This window comes from Polyodon spathula, chromosome 10, assembly GCF_017654505.1.
Source record: "Polyodon spathula isolate WHYD16114869_AA chromosome 10, ASM1765450v1, whole genome shotgun sequence".
Taxonomy (NCBI): Eukaryota; Metazoa; Chordata; class Actinopteri; order Acipenseriformes; family Polyodontidae; genus Polyodon; species Polyodon spathula.
Window position 1 is genome coordinate 44,882,736 of NC_054543.1, and position 16,624 is coordinate 44,899,359.

At 46.6% G+C, this 16,624-nt stretch overlaps 1 protein-coding gene across 7 annotated transcripts; it reads right to left on the bottom strand.

Moving 5' to 3' along the window:
• Nucleotides 1–878: 878 nt before the first annotated feature.
• Nucleotides 879–13,467, bottom strand: LOC121322411 (ETS translocation variant 5-like). Of its 7 annotated transcripts, none has more exons than XM_041262332.1 (13): nucleotides 13,317–13,467; nucleotides 11,475–11,610; nucleotides 10,934–11,018; nucleotides 10,685–10,774; nucleotides 10,103–10,153; nucleotides 7,289–7,418; nucleotides 6,887–7,171; nucleotides 5,846–6,111; nucleotides 4,065–4,118; nucleotides 3,462–3,533; nucleotides 2,818–2,987; nucleotides 2,443–2,544; nucleotides 879–2,221 (listed from the first exon to the last, which is right to left on the bottom strand). In XM_041262332.1, the coding sequence occupies exons 2-13, from the start codon at nucleotides 11,520–11,522 to the stop codon at nucleotides 1,997–1,999; spliced, it is 1,578 nt and encodes a 525-aa protein (XP_041118266.1). In that variant the 5' UTR covers nucleotides 11,523–11,610; nucleotides 13,317–13,467; the 3' UTR covers nucleotides 879–1,996. The 7 variants fall into 7 exon arrangements, with proteins under 7 accessions (XP_041118266.1, XP_041118272.1, XP_041118271.1 ...); XM_041262338.1 differs by having other exon boundaries at nucleotides 3,462–3,530; nucleotides 6,887–7,168; nucleotides 10,727–10,774; nucleotides 11,475–11,615; XM_041262337.1 differs by having other exon boundaries at nucleotides 6,887–7,168; nucleotides 10,727–10,774; nucleotides 11,475–11,615.
• Nucleotides 13,468–16,624: the final 3,157 nt, after the last annotated feature.

Sequence of the window (16,624 nt, forward strand, 5' to 3'; positions counted from 1 at the left end):
CAAAAATGACTACAAAAGATTTAGAAGTGAATAGTTTTTCGAGATTTACGATTATAGTGTAAATACAGCATAATCGTAAATCTCGAAAAACTAGTTTAGGGCTGAAACAGTGCTGGCGAGCGAGCAAGCTTGAGGCACAGGCTCTCCACAGGTTAAAGCTCACAGTCATGGATACAATTGAGCATGTGCTAGTATCAGTGCATGATCAAAGCTTGTCAGGTCTACCATCTTTTTATTATTACCAAAAAAAAGATGCAGCTTGTTATATATATATATATATAACTCAATCATACTTCAGGAATGCTACAACATGCAGAACACATTTCTTTGCAGAACTTCTATATGTATTGATCTGATGGCTGTTGGAATTAGCAGCGTCATCCCACCTACAAATCTATTTTGCTGGACATTTCATTCCCACGTACAAAACTCAAACTTGTTAGGGGCCCATCTCTCCGCAGCCATAGACAGTAACCATCAGTATTATAATGACAATGATACCATGCAACACGTGCTGCAGCACTGGTAATGTAATGCATTCTCCGCAGAGTGCAACACAGAGTCTCTCCTCTCTCTCAATGGTAGTTACAAACCTTCATGCCAGCCATTCGATCTTGTTTGCAATGCTGTGGGTTTTGTTTCAATGCAAAGCACTAAGGGGACCTGTCATTCCCAAATGCACTCTGCTGGCTTTTACAGGATCAATACAGCAACAGTGATGGCATCGCTTACTGGAAATCAAACTACCCCGCCTTTGAGGGCTCTGAGGTTAGCAACCCAGTAGGACGAAACACCCCCCCCCCCCCCCCCCTCATTATTGCAATAGAATAGATTTCCCAAGCGTTTCGTTATTCAAGTATGAATGAAGAGCAAGCCAGTGAAGCAGAAAGGATCCCTTTATTGTACACAGTACAGATTGTTAACACAGCAGTGCGATGTACACATTGTGAAGCAACTCAGGGAAGGAGGGGTCTGTACAAGCTAGTATGCCCCCTGAACCCAGTGGAGGGGAAGAGTCGCACCTGCTCACCTCAGGGGAAGGGGTAACTCTCTTCAAAGCGGTCATTCTGAAGTCTTTGCATCACAGGGGAATCGAGATTGTATAGAGGGTTCATTATATAGATCCAGATTTGTAAAAGGCAGAACTATACAGCATATTATACAATAATTTGAAACAAAACAGATGCAGCCTTTGCAAAAATATATATATATATATTTTTAAACAACTCCATGAAACTATATAAAAACGCAGCAAAGAACTTTACAGGTTTTTTTCAGACGAAGAGAGAAAGAGAGAGCAATGCTAAAAACAAAACAATTTCTTTGTAGCTCCAAATACAAAAAAAACCCCTACAAAATTCTCTTTATTTCCATGCAATATATATTTATAAATTCTTTCAAAACGTCAGAAAAATACTGTCATATGCATCCCTTTATTTACCAAAATAAACACTTCTGCCACCAGTTTGGTAGCAGTCATGTGACAGGAAATGTGGTTGGGTCATTTCCTGTGGCAGCTGGGAGTGGCTGCAGGGACGAGTTGTCAACAGCTACTCAGACAAGCCCATTGCTTGATCAGAGTTGTGATGGGTGGGGGCGCACAAGTTAACTATTTTTTGTTTATTTTTTTTGCAGATTTAAGCCCTTTTGTTATATATAAATTTAAAAAATGACTGATCAAAAAAACAAACAAACATTCAAAAGGCAGCTATATATAGAATAGTTACTGTGGTCAAAAAGCCAAACAATTTTTAAAAGCAGATTGTCATTATGGAAATGCTACAAATCCACACCAGTGGATGCAAAAAACAAGACCAGCCAGCTACTGCTCCCCCTCCCAGTGTCCATAGCAACGAGGCCCATTCCAGAGCAGGTAGGCGGAGTCAGGAGCCCCAGGGCAGCGATGGTGCTGCAGGCTCTTCCTGTGATGCTCGCTCAGTAATAGCAGTCCAAGATCGAGCGAGAGAGAGAGGGGGTTGGGGGGAGTGAAGGGTCATCAGTATACATAACCCTCATACGGCAGGCCCCCGCCCACGCACTGGTCAGCCTCCAGCAGGTAGGGGGCGCCCTCCTCATAGTGTGCGAGGGGCAGCGTGTCTTCCTCGGGCTGGGGGCAGTCTGGGTCCGGCTTCAGGGAGGGCCTCTGGTTATCAGGGAAGGCCATGGAGAAGAGAGCCTCAGGGTCACACACAAACTTGTAGACGTACCGCTCGCCGGCCACCTGAGAGGAGGGAGGAAAGAGCGAGTGAGGATAGCCCTGCACTAATCCACATTCCTGGTTTCACTGATAGTTTAATGACACACTGAGCTTGTTACCTTTCCACTGTGGCTAACCCAGCTCGTAGTAAAACCTGGAATGGGTGAAACTGCTATGCAATAGGAGTCTTAAGCTGTGCAAGGTCGTGCATCAGAACGAAGAAAACGTCTTGTTCGAATCCTTACCTTCTGCATGATGCCCTTCTCGTAGTAGTAGCGCAGAGAGCGGCTCAGTTTGTCATAGTTCATCGCTGGTCGGTTCTTCTGAATCCCCCAGCGCCGAGCTACCTGAGGAGGAGAGGAGAAAGAGTGGACAATCAGTACCTGGGGAAAACCGTTCACATTCACCCTTCGTTCACACATGCTACGTGAACTAAGGAACCTAAAAGCCTACAAAATTCCACCATGCATAGAACATGTACACATATATGGCAGAGACTTGAATAAATAAGCGTACACTGCACATAGTATAAGCACTACAATGGTTAAAGCGTTTTGAAAAAGCTACTCAAACCCCTAACTGATGCACATCTATTCAACATCAGATTCAGACAGGCTGACCTCTTCGGGCTCGATTAGCTTGAACTCCATGCCGCGTCCGGTCCAGGCGATGAAGTGACCGTTGGCGGGATCATCCAGTAGCGTGACCAGGAACTGCCAGAGCTGCAGGGAGCCACGCCGCTGATAGGGGGGCCCCTCGCGGTACACAGCAGGCTCCTGCTTCACCTTGCCTGGGGAGAAGAGAGAGCAGAGGAGGGGTTACACAGGGCCTCAGACACACTGGAACAAAATCCTCCAAGGCAGATAAGCACAATAGATATAGGACCACTACCTAGTTATTAAGGCAGCCCTTTATACCACGGAACAGGTTATAAAGCAGTATTATAATGCCATTACATTAGCACTTCCATTGTCTTTCTAAGCCTGAACAAAAATAGCACTCCAGACTCTTAATTGATGCTCTCAGCAGGGGGGGGAGCACTTGCACATGACTGTGTGTGTTCACAGAATATCCATTCATAGCAGAGTGATTGAGGACATGGTCAATGAAATTGTTTCCCCAACCTAAAACCCAGCTACACCTCTCTGAACAGGTCACAGTGGTGTAGCTGGACCCACACAGCTTTGCGATGAGCCCATGTGAAATGCGTGGCTCACAGATACTGCATGCAATGCAACATGATGGTCTGTCTGAAGAGACTTACCCTCGAGTCTCTCTGGTACAACACAGGCATCATCATAGTAGAGGCGGGGGTTATAGTCATAGGAGAAACCTGCTGAGGGAGGGAAGGAGAGGGGGGACAGGTCAGAGATTGAGAGGCAGAGGGGAACACAGGTGTGTGTGTGTGTGTGTGATATTGATTTCCAGGACACCGATTAGTGATAAAAGCATGCGTCTAGCAGATCAAATAATTTTTTGCCAGCTGTGCAGAGCAAGAGGCAAGAAGAAGGTGGAAATTGGCTTCTCTCTGATCCCACAACCGTTGCACCCTATCTACAGTGCTCTCCAGCAGATAAGCAGCCGCCAGGCTGAGCGTTCCTCTATCTGCTCCCCTTCCTTCCTACCGCTGGTTTAAACCACAGGCAGGCAGGCTGGGGCTGGGAAAGGGGGTAGTGTCAGAGCCCCCACTCATTCAGTACAGCTCAGACAATGCTCATTTAAGCTATCTAGGTAAAATTGTAAATCAGTTAATTATGGTTTCAAACATCTGTACACTGCCAATTTTTAGAAAGAATGCATGGGGAAATCAGTGTGTGTGTTCGTTCCGAGATCGCTGCACTCATAGTGAAGCATTGGCAACACTTACCGTCATTATTGTAGAAACTCCCTCTCCCGAATGAGGACTGGCAGTTAGGCACTTCTGTAACAAAGGACAGAGAAACACAAAGAGAATTAACATGAGGACAAAGCCAGCCAGCATGTGAACAAGCATTGCTTTAAAATGTATGTATTTCAGGCAATGCAAGTTGCCTACATTGTTTAGCTCAACCCCTTCCTCTAGATGGCAATGCTAGCTGGTTGTACCGTGTCTGCCTAGGCTCCTCAGCAGTATCCCAACATCTCATTAAATATTGAAGTGTTTGTTTCTATATCTGCGTTGGATCATCAAGCTTTAATTCCTCCCTGCCCATCTACAATTATGCCAGATCCGCTCCGGTGAGCACAAAGCTGTGCAGATGCAGCCCAATCCGCCCACAGCGCCAATCCCTTACGCAAGCTCCGATGGAAAGCACCACCCCCACGTCTGGCATGTGCACCAAAGACCCACCCCCTCTCGGAAGCCATTGCTGCATTGCCACCCCCTGCCAGAGAGCCCGCAAGCAGCATCACTTAACAAGCAGATTAACTGTAGATCAGGGGAGCACAGCTCCTGTCCTCGAGGGCCACTGCATCACATTTTAGAGTTAATATATTAAATACAGGATTACCTGAAAAGGACATGTAACTGATTCAAGCAAGTAATTCAAGTCATGGTTCTAACAAATAGCTGGGCTGGAATAGCCCTCGCTGTGCTCTGCCCTTGATCCTAATAATCTAGACGTGGTGGACAGAGTCTGGTGTTCAGGGAGGACGATGGTGCGCCCTTCTGATGCGCAGCAATACCCCACCTCATGAAATCCAGCAGCACATCAAATATTCCTGCTGCCTCTCTAACATCACAACAGCCCTTCCTCCAGAATTAAATCTCCACCATCTGTTGCACCCTGCCCCCTCCTCCAGTATTTATATGGAAGCAGATTAGAGGATTTGCGATTACATCACCGGTCTCCCAGTCAGAGAGCTGGCTAGCGCTTCAGCATAAGAAGTCACAGCCTCCCTGGCCTGGCCTCTGTCCTCAGTGTGCATCACTGCATCTGTGCGACTCGGGGACAGCGGGGGTGTTCTGGTGCGTGCATCATACCCCTCTACTCTAGTACTACTCTAAATCTTTTAAAATCTCTCCATCCTCATTCTCCATTACCAAACAGCTCTCGAACAATGCAGGCTACAGACGCAGCCTTCCTGGCTTTGCACTGCAGTAAGAGTCAACCCTCCATCGGGTTACAAATGGAGTGAATAGCAGGCTCTGTGAAACTCCAGCCAGGAACGCTCCCTCACTGCAGTGGCAAGACTGTCAGCTAGGTGAGAACAGACATAGCAAACAGCAGAGCATTCCACATCTCACTGAAATACAGCTTGTACAGTGCAGCCCCCGGCTGTTCTTCAATCTGTACCCCTGGACACTACAGCCCCTGGCCCTCCGTCAATCTGTACCCCTGGACACGACAGCCCCTGGCCCTCCTTCAATCTGTACCCTTGGACACTGACAGGGGGCCAGGGGCTGTAATCTGTACCCCTGGACACGACAGCCCCTGGCCCCCTGTCAATCTGTACCCCTGGACACAACAGCCCCTGGCCCCCTGTCAATCTGTACCCCTGGACACGACAGCCCCTGGCCCCCTGTCAATCTGTACCCCTGGACACAACAGCCCCTGGCCCCCTGTCAATCTGTACCCCTGGACACGACAGCCCCTGGCCCCCTGTCAATCTGTACCCCTGGACACGACAGCCCCTGGTCCCCTATATCTGCAGCTCTGGGTTACTCACCGGAGTCGAAGCAGTAGTCTCGGGGCTCCTGCTTGATGTTCATGGGGTGTTGGAAGGCTGGCTGGGGGGGCCCCATGGCAGGCACCCCCTGCTCAGCATAGCGAGGGTCAGACAGCTCCTGTTTGAAGCCCTGGGGAGGCGCAGGGACCAGGGGCTCGGACATCTGGCGATGGTAGGGAGGCCTGCAGTCACGGGACACTGTGCTGTGGGGCTGGGGTGGGTAGGGGGGGCAAGGCAAGCAGGGCTCGGACATCTGTCTTTGAAACCTGGAGGGAGGAGACAGGGGTTTAGAACGATATTTAAAAAATCATCTGCACAGATTTGATATAGATGATTGATAGCAGCTCATTCCTCCCCATCCCGATGGCATGGATCCCCTGGCTTCAGAGAGAGGAATCTCAGGAAGTCTGAGCAGGAGATTCTCACGCTCACGTATTTATAAACCTGCCTGACTGCCAGAACCAGAGCGCTGAACAGAGCCCCGGACCCTTACCCAGTCTGTGTGGGGCCACCCAGGGACCAAGTAGCAGCTCTTAGTTTTACCCTGGCCAATACATTTGATTTAGACTGTAGAGCTGCATGCCCAATGCAGTGAGACCTCTGGGCTCACGTCCAAGGGAATGTCAGCACTACTCACTGCAATAAGAGAACACGTATATAGATTATGCCCGTGGGAAATGGGTAAAGGAAGCTTGTGGTGGACAGCTGGTCCAAGTCCAGGGAGGGTCATGTTTCTGAAGTGGCTGTTTGTAGATATTACATCTGGACTGAACCAGCATTAACTTGAATAGGACGTGACCCCTATACGAGTTCAGCTCCTTGGAAAGTTTTCCAGGTGATTCAGAAAGAATGCATTCAGAAGAGTGAATAGGGGGAACCTGCCTATCAAATCTCCCTTCAAAACAACTGACAGTGGTCTTGGATTATTCTTTAGAGCCCAGATGGTTTCTATTGTCCACAGATTGAAGCCTGAAAACAATTCAGTATAGCATATACAACAATGCCACCTGCTGGACATTAGGATCACTGCAGTTCACTCACCTGTGCTCCGAGCCATACTGCCCCTCAGTGTGTGTCAGGGGTGGGTGGGGCACTGCGAAGGGCAGGGTCTGAGTGTGCAGTGGGTGTGTCCTCTGGGGGTGAGCTGGAGGCGGAGTCTGTTCTTGCAGAGGGCATGTCCCATGGTTGTGTGCAGGGACTGGGGACGGAGTCTGTCCGTGGAGGGAGTGTGTCCCTGGAGTGTGGCTGGAGCTGCATGGTGACACTGGAGTGGAGGGTGGAGTTAGTGGCTTAAACCCAGCGGAGGGCTTCCTGTCATAGGCACTGCTGAGAGAGACAGAGAAATATAGAAAGAAAGAAAGATAGGTGAGATAGGAAAGTAGACTGTTTGAGTAGTAAAAACACACCATAAATATTTTGGCAACACATGTGCTAGCCAGTTACCTGTAGCTGTAAAGGCACCTCTCCCTGTAGGGAGCGCCGAGGCTCTGCTCACGACTGCAGGAGGAGAGCTCGGAGGAGGGGCTGTGGAACTCGCGCTTGATCTTCGTGAGCGGGGGGCCATGGAACATCACTACACGAGAGAGAGAAGCAGGTTTCATTACCACCACACACAGACGGGCCTTTAAAAGGAGTATTCTCAGCTTAAAACTGCACTGGATATTGTGCTACCTTTTAGGAACTTTTAGTTCCACAGAGGAGCTTTAGCCACGCAAGCGATACTGATCCTTCACAAGAAACATTCTATCAGCAGGTATTGACAGTGATCGACAGCAGTGTTAAACTCCGAGACCAAAGGCTTAAACACCATAAAACCCATTGGAATGTACACATTGACTCATCTGTAACTTGAACATTTCTATTATTGGATCAGCAGTTAAAGATGAATCATCCTGCGCTGTAATTTGAGGATCTTAGACGGATACAATTTAGCGATTCCCTCCTCTCCCTCTCCATCTCACGCTACAACTATTAGCTGCTGCCTCTCACCATTAGTTTATCATTTAACTCCCATTTCCCCACACAATATATTTAGTGCAATTATATCCCTTTCTGGGGTAAGAGCCTGATAACTCATTCAACTTGACAGATAAGACAATAGGGTTGAGAAACTCAGTCGCTGGAGAAACTGCTGGTGCTGCAGTGGGATCGAGAAGAAATAAGACTCCTATTGCATAGCAGTTTAACCCATTCCAGGTTTTAATGTGAGCTTGATTAGCCACAGTGCATAGCTAACAAGCCTGTCTGATTAAACTCGCAGTGAAAAAATCAGGAATGGCTTAAACTGCTATGCAATGGGTATGTTATTACCATCCCTGCAGTAGCTCGGTGGTTAGAGTGCTGGGCTGCAGTGTGGCAGTGGGTTTGAGTAGCACAGTGGTTTCAAGCATGTTATTTTCTGCCAATCCAGTCAGTGCAATAAATGCAGGCTCTGAAGGACTCAGTAAACACTGCCTCCCCACATGACTAAAGGAAATGTCTCTCCTGCCAGCTGGGGCTCTGAATGGAGGCAGGTCTGCTGGGTGAAACCCAGCCAGACCATAGCAGAGACTGCAGGGCCTCGCTCCAGGGCAGGCACATCGAGCTGAGCCGAACATTTCAACGCTAGGCAGGGTTAGGAGGGATGGGCTTTCATCTGGCAGGGAGCCCAAGAGACTTTTTTTCTTTTTTGCACCAAAACAAACATGTCACCACCCACGGTTGCTTTTTTTGGGATATGACATTTGCTTTTAAAAAAAAAAAAAAGGTGCAAGCAAGAAGTCCAAATGAGGAGAGAGGCAAAAAAAAAAAATTCCCTTTTGTCTGCTTTTTTGGTTGAAATTAGTTGGAGAAGGTCAACTTCATCCATTTCAGGAGTTTGGTACATGCCAATGAAATCAGATTAAACTCAGTTTATTTGACGCACTTTGTATAAAGAGCTGTAGCTTAACCACAGACCACATGAACTAGCCTCCAGATGTTCTAAACTGTAGGCTAGATCAGAGGGACTGGGAGAGAGGCACAGTGGCCCAGCAGTGAGGGCAGAGGGACTGGGATGGAGACAGATGGACAGAGAGGATCTGGTCTCAATGCATCACCTCAAGGGTAAATGCTGAGTGAAACAAACACCTCCAAATACAACACACACTCTCATCAAAGGCAGCAGCAGGCCAGGGCAATGATGGGTTCAATTATTTCTGAACATAAGTCGTAAATCAGAGATCAAAGCTCAGTTCACTAGATCCTGTTAGAAGAGGGGCCCACTTCACACGCACAGTTCTTCTGAGAGAACTTCAAGGATACACAATGTTTCTGCCAACACCAAAGAGAATATAAACACAATATAAAGACAGTCATAGCTTGTCTTATCCAGCTCTGGCCCTGTTAAACCTGGAAACATTTGCTATACCGGGGGACCTAGATAACTCCTCAACAAACTCAGGTCAGCGACAGCCATCTCTACCGACGCAGCCGTTACACCAGCAGGTCAACTGCGAGTGTTCACACCAGGACACTTTACAAGCAGAGGAACAAGACACAGAGAAAGGAAACTAGGCTGCACAAACACACCGGAGTGAAGTTCAGGAGCCGTGCTTTTATTTGGGGGTGATGTTCAGGACCTGTGCTTTGATTTCATACTTGTTTTGTGACTGCAATGACCTTGGTGGAGCTAGAAAGAGGTGCAGTGACACACACAGCCCAGTGCTCGTGTACAATGCATTCACAAGCAGGAGTTGGAGTTTACCCACTCATACGTCAGCAGCAGCCCTGACCCTACCTGCACTCCTGGCAGAGGAAATACTCTCCAGCAATCAGTCACTGAAATGTTTTCCACTGCGCTCAATTACACAGCATTGCCACACACTGCCACAAACTTCCATTACCGAGCACAGAGCAGCCCTTCTGTTAGCATTAACGAGACAAGCAGCCAGGCTTGACAGCCGCAGCGGAAATTTAATACAGATAAACCTGACCGGGACCAAACAAGGGCAGAGCTCGCAACTGCAGTGTGCAGCTGGGACCCGAGAGATTTTGTGTCAGTGTATTAATTATCAGGAGCAGGGTGGACCTGGTTTAGAGGCTTGCTTTGTTTAGAACATCTGCTCCAATCCTCTTCATCCTATGCTCGGTTCTATTTTAGTTCTAGTGGTTGGTTTACAGTCCCACTGATTTTGGCCATGCTTGCTTGTTTAGTTTTCATCGCACAGTGTAGGAGTTTGTTCTGAAGTCGGTCTCTCTCACAGCGCTTGTATTAGTAATAAGCATCTCAGTACTCACAGTTATCAGACTGGAAATCTGGGACAAACTGCTCGTCATCAGGAACCTGAGCTGCAGAAACAAGGAACACACAAAACAGGGGTGTAAATAATTAAAGAGTCAAAGTGCTGGACTCCCTCCAGACCCCTCCACAGCCCAATCTGAACACATTAACCAGCACATTCGCTAACAAAGGTGGGGAAGACTAACTGTGGCCAAATCCAGGGAGAAAGTGCACACTTTCCTCTTTGAAACCTACTTCAGGGACTGAACACAGGGTCAACAATCCACTTCCATAAGATTGAGAAGCCACTGAAGTGTCAATGTTTAGAAATACTGCTAACATTTCAATAAAGAATTCTGCTACAGTTTTAGACAGGGCCCCTGACTAGCGCATGCTTGAGCAGATTGTTATCCCCAGTGCTACTGCTTATTATTCTTACCACTCAGAAGATTGACTGGCAACTGACCAGATCCTTTTTCTAGTGTGGCAGTCTGCGTGTTGGCATGCAGTATAGAATAAAGAGGGCGACGCCATGCCAGTTACCGCTCAATAAGTCACTATAGGAAAACTGGTATTGATCTGAGCCACATTGTTCTTACAGTGGAGGGTAAGAGCAGAGGGGCGGGCAGACGAGCGCTCACCTTCAGCAATCCAGATCTCCTGCAGCTGACTGAGGTCCTGGAACAACTCTGTGTGAGAGAGGAGAGGAGAGTCAGCTTAGAGAATGCTGAGCCTTGTAAAAACCACCACTGTTCTCATTTCTCTCTAATATTGGGTGGCATTCACACCCAATTCAGCTCTTCCTAGGGAGGTAAGAAGAGCCAACGAAGCAAAGAAGTTATCATTACCTTCTGAGTCATGGGCCAGTTCCGTGTCCAGAAACTTCCGCTTTCTGTCGTTTGCCTGTCTGCTGCTAGACTCTTCGACTGGACACTGAGAAGAAACAATATTGAAAATTCAAAAGTCTTAACCCACTGCAGCTCTGCTGCAATGAGGTCTAAACCAGACACCGCCAAAGGGTGCCGTGTTCCCACCCTCGCCTGTGGATTAGGACAGCTTCAGAAAGCAAAGTGCTAAGCAATACTTCCTACTGAAACGTATCACTTTGCCAGCAGACTGTGCTCTGTTCCTGTTTGATGATAGACTTCTAATCAACACCCACATGCATCTGTTCCTTACACAGATCTGCAGGACCCACGCAGTATTTACACTGGAAATGAAGGGGTCTGCAGGGCGTTTTGGGTAATTACAGTACTGCTGCCCGCTGCTATGACAAACCCTTAGCAGCCAAAGCAGAACTAACATGGGAAGACAGGAGTGACTGCCCTACGTAACAAGTTGTATTTGTCACCTACCGATAGACAGATATACATCTATAAAAACACTTACACTTGTAGGAACCATGAAGGGGACTTGTTGGTCATAAAACCCATCCATGACGCTGCTGCTTGTAAAGGTGAATCGGGGGGGGAGGGGGGACTGTTCGCATTCAGCGATGTGGAGAGTCGATCTGTCTGTGCTCCTGCTTCTCTGGAAAAAGACAAGACATTGAAACAACTGACAAAGCATTCGCATTTAAATATTGTGAAATTTCAGTTTGATTTAAAAGTTTAGAAGACGCACACAATAAACCGCACACTGTTTTAAACTTGAAATGATTGACATTTCACCTAGAATAATGAGACACCATTCTAATATAACTGCAGCGGGTTTAACGCTGGTGCTGTAAAATGAAACTTGTCCAAAAGCATGTTATTCCACGTTGAGACTCAGCCTTGGGCTCTTGTGGTATTGCTTTCCTCCAGCGTGATATAACAACAATGGCATCGCTTTTACTGCTCCGATATGAAGCAATGGGCCTGTGCTGCTATATTTAGAAGTGGTTTATTGAGCCCGCGCCATTGCTGTGTATGGAAGCCGTATAGAGAATATACACCCTGCGTAATTCCACAAGGCGTATCGCCAATAGAGCGGTAAACATTTCCCGTTAATATCTAGCAAATGGATAATTATAAAAACTAATTTGGGAAAGTTTACACGGGTTTATAGCAAAGAAACGTCAAACCCAAAGGAACCCATTGGTTGTTCGTGGTGTGCCCTGAATCTTCCCTGCACTGACAGTGGGATCGGAGTCATGAGATTAACACCATCGTGTACTGTGGAAAGAACAGCCTCGTGTCAAACCCCAGTCCAGCTAAGTGACCAAACCATTAAATAAAACCGCACACCAATCCCAGACAGTGCACACTGGCTGTAGTGAGCCACATCACCGCAGCAGATCATGCGCACCGAGTCGGCTCTTTCTGAAAGGTCAGGTAAGGCTTGCTATTAAAAATCTTCGGAGAAAGTAAAGGACACCGGGTCCCAGCGCACTGATGCAACAGGTAGGCTGGAGCGCACGGTCCGCGCGAGCTGCGCTCTCCCCAGTTCTGCACCATCGCGTGCCGTCTAACCCCAGCTACAAGCGAATACTGGAGAATTTTTAAAAATGTTATTTATTAAACTGGGTGTACCTTAGTTTCCAAACGTAGTCAATATAGGAGAAAAGTGCACAAGTTCAAAAAAGAAACAGAGCAAATATTTAAAAACACGACACATACATGTAATTTACTTTAAACTAACACATATTTTAAATAAAAAGTGTAATACAACAGTTGTATATATAATCCCCGTTAAAGAAAAAAATACATATTAATTTATGTACGTAACAAAACTTACTGTCTACATGTGACAAATAAAGTCATCTTTGATCAGTTTGTTTAAATAAAGAATTAAAATACCCCCCCCCCTTCTCGGTGGCCCCTTGTTTGTTTATTCAATGAAGTGTAACTCGAGCCAGCGCTGAGCCCCCATTCAAAAAAAAAATAACCACCGACCTTCCATTCATAAAAAAAAAAAAAAAAACAGCCAACCCCAATCTTAACCTCGCACACCGACACCAGGGAACAATTCAATCCGAAAAGCACAACCCCCCGTCATAAAACTCACAAGAAACCCTTTTCGAAAAAGTAAAACATTATAATCATGCAACTTAGTGCAAAGCACCAGAAAATGGTTGCCAAAGTAAATGCTGAGATGAGAAAATGGCGTTTGCTTTTCTCTCCTGCGCTGTATTTACAATTGAGAATAACTCAGCCGAACTTCGATACATCGCACTGTGCAATAACAATGCAACTACTCCAAAAGCATATTACTTACCGCAGACCCTTTTTTGTGTGTTTTGAAACTCACCCTGAAATTTTGTGCTATTGCTTTCCTCTGACGTAAAATAACAATGCGATCGCTTTTAAATCCCACGCAAACCGCAACGATGACTGTTATCCACAGCTCAGATTGGTGATCCGCTCTCTCCGGCTGCGAAAACTTGAATGAGCTTTCTCAATGGACTCGCTGGCTTTTCCCCGGGGCTCTCGCTGATCACCGAGCTCCGTGCCCATTGGTGGATGGGATCAGCCACTGGGCACACGGAAACCAATGGGCGACGAGGTTTTGCATTACTTATAACTGTATTCGGAGAGGGGATGGGTTTCTCTGAATAAACTGCTGAATAATATATAAGGCGCCAGCTAACTAACCAGAGCGTGGGACTGGCCTACTTATGAATGACTAGGTTTCATTCACTAAAAAAGCTGCTTTCCAAGCAGAGCCTCTGAGGCTCTTAGAGGACCAGCCGGTGTTTCTTGAAGAAAACCAATTAAGATATCGAAGCCTTTGGGTTAATAGCAGCTTGCATGTGAGGACCAGCAATCAATTAACAATGCACTGTATACCCCAAATGAAATGCTTGTATTATTTTGTCTGCAATGTGTTTACTTGGTATTTTCAGTTCTGTGAAACCACATGCAAAGTTTCACCTCTTATTTTAATGGATGATGAAATATAATAAAGTCTCCCTGCAGTATGAGATTCTGTGTCCCAATGAGTCTCTCTGCAGTCGAAATGACTGCAAACATACATCATTAATTACAAAGCACTCTACATCAACACTACCATAAACTGTTGAGACTTATTAAAACAAATGCCCAGAGATGAGTACTCTCAGTAACATGTCCTAAAAAATGTGCAGCCCACGATTCATCACAACTGGTATGAGGGTAGCAATGATCTCTGTGCTTCTTTCCATCCATTATCTTTGTGCTTCTTTCCATCCATGATCTCTGTGCTTCTTTCCATCCATGATCTCTGTGCTTCTTTCCATCCATGATCTCTGTGCTTCTTTCCATCCATGATCTCTGTGCTTCTTTCCATCCATTATCTTTGTGCTTCTTTCCATCCATGATCTCTGTGCTTCTTTCATCCATGATCTCTGTGCTTCTTTCATCCATGATCTCTGTGCTTCTTTCATCCATGATCTCAGTGCTTCTTTCATCCATGATCTCTGTGCTTCTTTCCATCCATGATCTCTGTGCTTCTTTCATCCATGATCTCTGTGCTTCTTTCATCCATGATCTCTGTGCTTCTTTCCATCCAGTCAGAAGGGTGAGAATGATGTTTGCTCACCTGACTCCAAACAGCTTGTCCTTTCAAAGGCTGTATCAGCATGGATGAGCTAATTTGAGAACTCACCTAGAGGCCTATCACCATGCTGCACAGAAGTAGAGACTGATTGACTGATTGCACTGTTTGCTCCACTTCTGCTAAAGAGAACCTCTGAATCTTATGAAACTAGTAAGAAACAAGCTAGGCACACTTAGACCTGCATTGTCTCCTCGGGTTTACATGTAAGCAAAAACTCCATTAAAAAAAATCAAAAAAGTAAATCCTCTTTTTACACAGCTTCAACAGAGACAGAGGATGTTGTAAGTTGCATTAAAAGCATGCATGAGTGGCCAGGGAGTGAGCATGTGTCTCTGTAGTTGCAACTACCTTACAGGAATGTAAAGAAGCTATCTGATCTGGTAGAGTGTATAGGAGGCTCACTGAGTGAAAAGGCCTCGGAGTAACCTTGTAGGTTGTTTGTAGCATTAGCATTAGGAGGGTGCATATTGTGCAGTGAAACACAGAGTGTTAAAGAGCAGGGTTGTAAAGAATGCGTTCTCATTATTAATCAGACTTTGGGCTCCAGTGTTACATCCCTTTGTCCCTGAGAGTGGGATCTCTGTGGATCCACCCTGCTTCAACGTCTTCAACATTAAACACAGTATAAAGGGGAATAAGTGTCTTCCTAATGCAGGACTCGCTCTGACTTGCCGGCTAAAAATAGAGCCTTCAAGGATCATTCCCGACTCATTCTGTCAGCACTTGAAATAGGAAGTTTTTTCTACAAAGAACTGGTGAATGGAGAGAGTGGGGTTCCGCTGTTGTGTAACGTCAGGTTTGTGGAGAAGCCAGCCTGGTGGATTAAATACAGATCCAGTGCACTGTGAGATACATACTCTGTTCCAGCAGCAAGGCTACAGCCCTGAGATAAGATATCTCTCCAGGCTGGACCCCTGGGTACTGCTTTGGGATTAGCTATTCAAATCCACACTGAATTCCCTTTGCATGGTCCTATCATCCCGGAGTCTACTGTTTTTAGATCTGTTTAAAACGGATCTTTTTGATGTAGCTTTAGTAATTATTTGCTTTGGAATTATCTCTAGTGATACTACAGTGCACAAGGTTGTAGCCTGTTTTACAACGCCTTGTGAAAAGAACTATAAAATGTAATTGGTTTGTTGTTTGTCGTGCGCTATCTAAGTTTTACAGAGGCAGGTACTGCATTGGCAGAACTACAACCCTGTATATCACTGAGAGGCATAAACACCAGCAGCTTTAAACAACACTACTGTCCCACAGAGTCAACCCATGTACTGTATGTTGACGTGGTTTAAAACAAGCAGTGCACACTCATCAAAGTCTTAGTTTCAACAGCATTAGCAGGCTTTTTAAAGTCTTTGCTCCATTTAGAAAAGCCAAAACAGGGCAAACTTTGCACTGTAGCAAGAGCTTAGTACAGCTGTACTGAATCTGGACATGATATTCTCATCAGTAGACATGATCTCCTCATGAGTCTCAGACGGAATCACTTTCTGTGATGGGGGGGGGGGGGGGGGGGGGGGGGGGGGGGGGGGGGGGGGGGGGGGGGGGGGACGGGTGGGGCGGGGGGGGGGGGGGGGGGGGGGGGCTCAGTGTGAACGAAACCCCCTGTGTCTGAGTGCTATTGTGTGCAACTCTGTGAGTCTAGGGCGCAGGCTGTGTGTGTTTGGACAGGAGGGGAGGCTGTGTTTGGGGGACAGTGTGTGTGTGTGTGTGTGTGTGTGTGTGTGTGTGTGTGTGTGTGGAGGAGGTGTATTGTGGACAGTAAAAGGTTTGTGAACACAGTACACATGTGAGTTTGAAGAAGAGGGGAGTCCAACTTTTGGGGGTTTGTGTGTGTGTGTGTGTGTGTGTGTGTGTGTGTGTGTGTGTGTGTGTTTGGAGGAGGGGAGATTGTGTTTGGGGGACAGTGTGTGTGTGTGTGTGTGTGTGTGTGTGTGAGGAGGGGAGGTTGTATTTTGGGGGACAGTGTGTATGTGTGTTTGGAGGAGGGGAGGTTGTATTTTGGGGGACAGTGTGTA

Bases quoted from the DNA above. Each gene is read 5' to 3' on its own strand.
- LOC121322411 (XM_041262332.1), bottom strand. From the start codon at position 11,522: ATGGATGGGTTTTATGACCAACAAGTCCCCTTCATGGTTCCTACAAGT. The intron at 11,019-11,474 runs GTAAGTGTTTTT...GTTTCTTCTCAG, and splicing joins CCTTCATGGTTCCTACAAGT to TGTCCAGTCGAAGAGTCTAG. The intron at 2,222-2,442 runs GTAAGGATTCGA...CCCTCCTCTCAG, and splicing joins AGAAGGGCATCATGCAGAAG to GTGGCCGGCGAGCGGTACGT.